Source organism: Populus euphratica, unplaced genomic scaffold (genome assembly GCF_000495115.2).
Source record: "Populus euphratica unplaced genomic scaffold, PopEup_1.0 scaffold5781.1, whole genome shotgun sequence".
Lineage (NCBI taxonomy): Eukaryota > Viridiplantae > Streptophyta > Magnoliopsida > Malpighiales > Salicaceae > Populus > Populus euphratica.
This window is the reverse complement of record NW_011505544.1, coordinates 1-2405: the sequence shown is the minus strand read 5'-3', so window position 1 is coordinate 2405 and position 2405 is coordinate 1. Positions and strand designations below refer to the sequence as shown.

General features: G+C 35.5%; 1 protein-coding gene across 1 annotated transcript; it reads right to left on the bottom strand.

Moving 5' to 3' along the window:
* Positions 1-216: 216 nt before the first annotated feature.
* On the bottom strand, positions 217-1663 carry LOC105120234 (peroxiredoxin-2F, mitochondrial-like). Its single transcript, XM_011018416.1, has 4 exons — positions 1466-1663; positions 905-999; positions 480-609; positions 217-404 (listed from the first exon to the last, which is right to left on the bottom strand). Exons 1-3 carry the CDS (start codon positions 1646-1648, stop codon positions 504-506), a joined length of 384 nt encoding a protein of 127 aa, XP_011016718.1. The 5' UTR covers positions 1649-1663; the 3' UTR covers positions 217-404; positions 480-503.
* Between the last annotated feature and the right edge of the window lie 742 nt (positions 1664-2405).

Here is a 2405-nt window from a genome sequence, read left to right as displayed (position 1 = left end):
AAAAATTAATAAAAGATCAACATTTTTTAAAAAACTTTTAAAATACAAAAACACACTCTCCATGTTTAGAATTTCTAGTCACCGGTGAGAAAATTTTAGATAAGGAAACTAGAACGGGAGAACAAAGACATCGTTGTCACAAAATCCAAGAAGCCAAAGCTAGTTTTTGACGAGCATGTTCAGATTTCATTAGAATTTATGACAAAGCTGAGACTAGAAGTGGGTAAACGCAACTTATTCCCTCCAACGAAAAATTCTAGTACAACACCACAGACAAAACAGCCAAGAGTACTCTGGAATCAAACATATGATACATAGCAACAACCTGGATTATTTTACCAATGGTATCCAAGGTTCAACCCAAAAATGATAGATTGGCAGGCTTGGCATAAAAGCTCCGGTGACTCTGGAATCAAACATATGATACATAGCACCAACCTGGATTATTTTACCAATGTTATCCAAGGTTCAACCCAAAAATTATAAACATAACCAAAGAAAAATTAGATTTGACCCAGTATGACTTCGCCGCCGGAAACCTTGAAGTCGGATGGAGCTTCCTCTACATTTAGAACCTTCACCTTTCCATCTTCCACATAAGCAGACCATCTACACAAAGTACACAAGAGTCAAATGTCTAAGGAAAATATATCCATGATCAACACACGGATCAGTAGAGTTTGGGTGCATGAAAGTAAATAACCAATATGAACTACGAATTGCATTTTAACTGCCACCTTACAGATAATAACAAATACATGGATGTTTCTTTAGGATTAATTGGCTCAAAGCCCACTCAGCAAAAAGAAAAACAGGGAAATCAAATGAGATCCCTAGATCAGATAATTCAGAATGCTGGGAAACGCATGTTAGAACACCAAGAACAGACATGGCAGCATCATACCTTTCAGAGCGATGCCCTAGCAAAGCAACAGAGAGATCTTTATTTAATTCCAAGCTCTTGTGAAGGCTCCCATCAAAGTCTCCGTAAAATTCAATCTAAAATAGAAAAAGGCTAGTTAAAAGGGAAATAAAGTGAAGAAGATACTGCTTATTGGCACAGTTAACTACCCTAACAAGATGACATTGTTCCTGCAGAGAGGATAAAACTTCTACAGTATGGAAATAATAACAGCACCGATGCTTCTTGGGATTAAGTGGCCGGAAAATTAACTCCACTTGCAGACATCTTATGAAGCAGCAAACAGTACATGGTTTAGTGATGTCACATAAATGCACAACTGGGGAATAAAGCCATTAAGGTCATGTCTACTTTGGAGAATTATCTAGTTTTCTAGGAAATTTCCTAGAATATAGAAAACTGTAAAGATTCAACCATAAAGTTTAACTGAAATTGAGACATTACAAAATAGGAGACAAGCAAAATCAAAACAAATAGAAAAGGTTTTCAGATCACATGTAAGAAAAGAGAAAGGAATGTATATGATTCACAATAATCACTTACAGCATCTTTAGCTTGAAGTTTCTCTGCCCAAGCATTCATAGTATATGGATCGTTAACAGCCACACAAATGACAGAATCAATCCCTTTAGCCTTGAACTTATCAATTATATTTTTGTAACTAGGCACATGCTGCTGTGAACAAACCCCTGTGTACGCTCCCTGGACATGGTAAACGCAATACATGAAAATAGTTTTCTATCAACAAAATTAAGTCACAAAATAAAAAGAATCATGTTTTAGCTATTTAGGTCATTCTTTATCAAATCTTTTGACTTGAGAATCTTATTCCCAAAACAAATTAATATCACTTTCACACTTTCTTGAATAAAAAACCACCCTCTTCTCCTCTTCCCCATTGTCATCCACACCAGTGTTTGCATTGAAACAACAATCATTTCGGCTTCCAACTTCATGTCCATCATACCAAAAGGAAAAGTGCAATAAGAGGATTAATTGTCTTTAGTGCTGTCCGTTGACTTGTTTGTGATGCATAGCATGGGGTTAACTTAAATGGTTAATTTCACAAGCTTGACATCTACTTGAAGCTATTTATAATTTTTTCCTGATTAGAAACCAAGTTTTTAAGTCAGGTTCATAGGAGAAAAGGACCCTTACAAGTGAGGTTTGTTTCACCTATTTGTCTAGTACAATCCAGATTTCTCTTGGCTTATATATATAAAGAACTTCACAAATTAACTATATTTTGGATTGCATTTGATTTTGTGCTTGCATGGGCTTTGCTTGTTCCAATAGCGACAACGGAGAAGAAACAACAAGAGTAAGAATATAATAGCACTCATTTTGATATACAATGTCATGTAGAGACCAATTACAACACTCATGAGCATCACTAATGAAATAATCTATGCATACCAGGAGATAAGGATGAATTTTCCGAATAACCTTGTTAATTTAACATCATGGATAGCACAAATGCAGC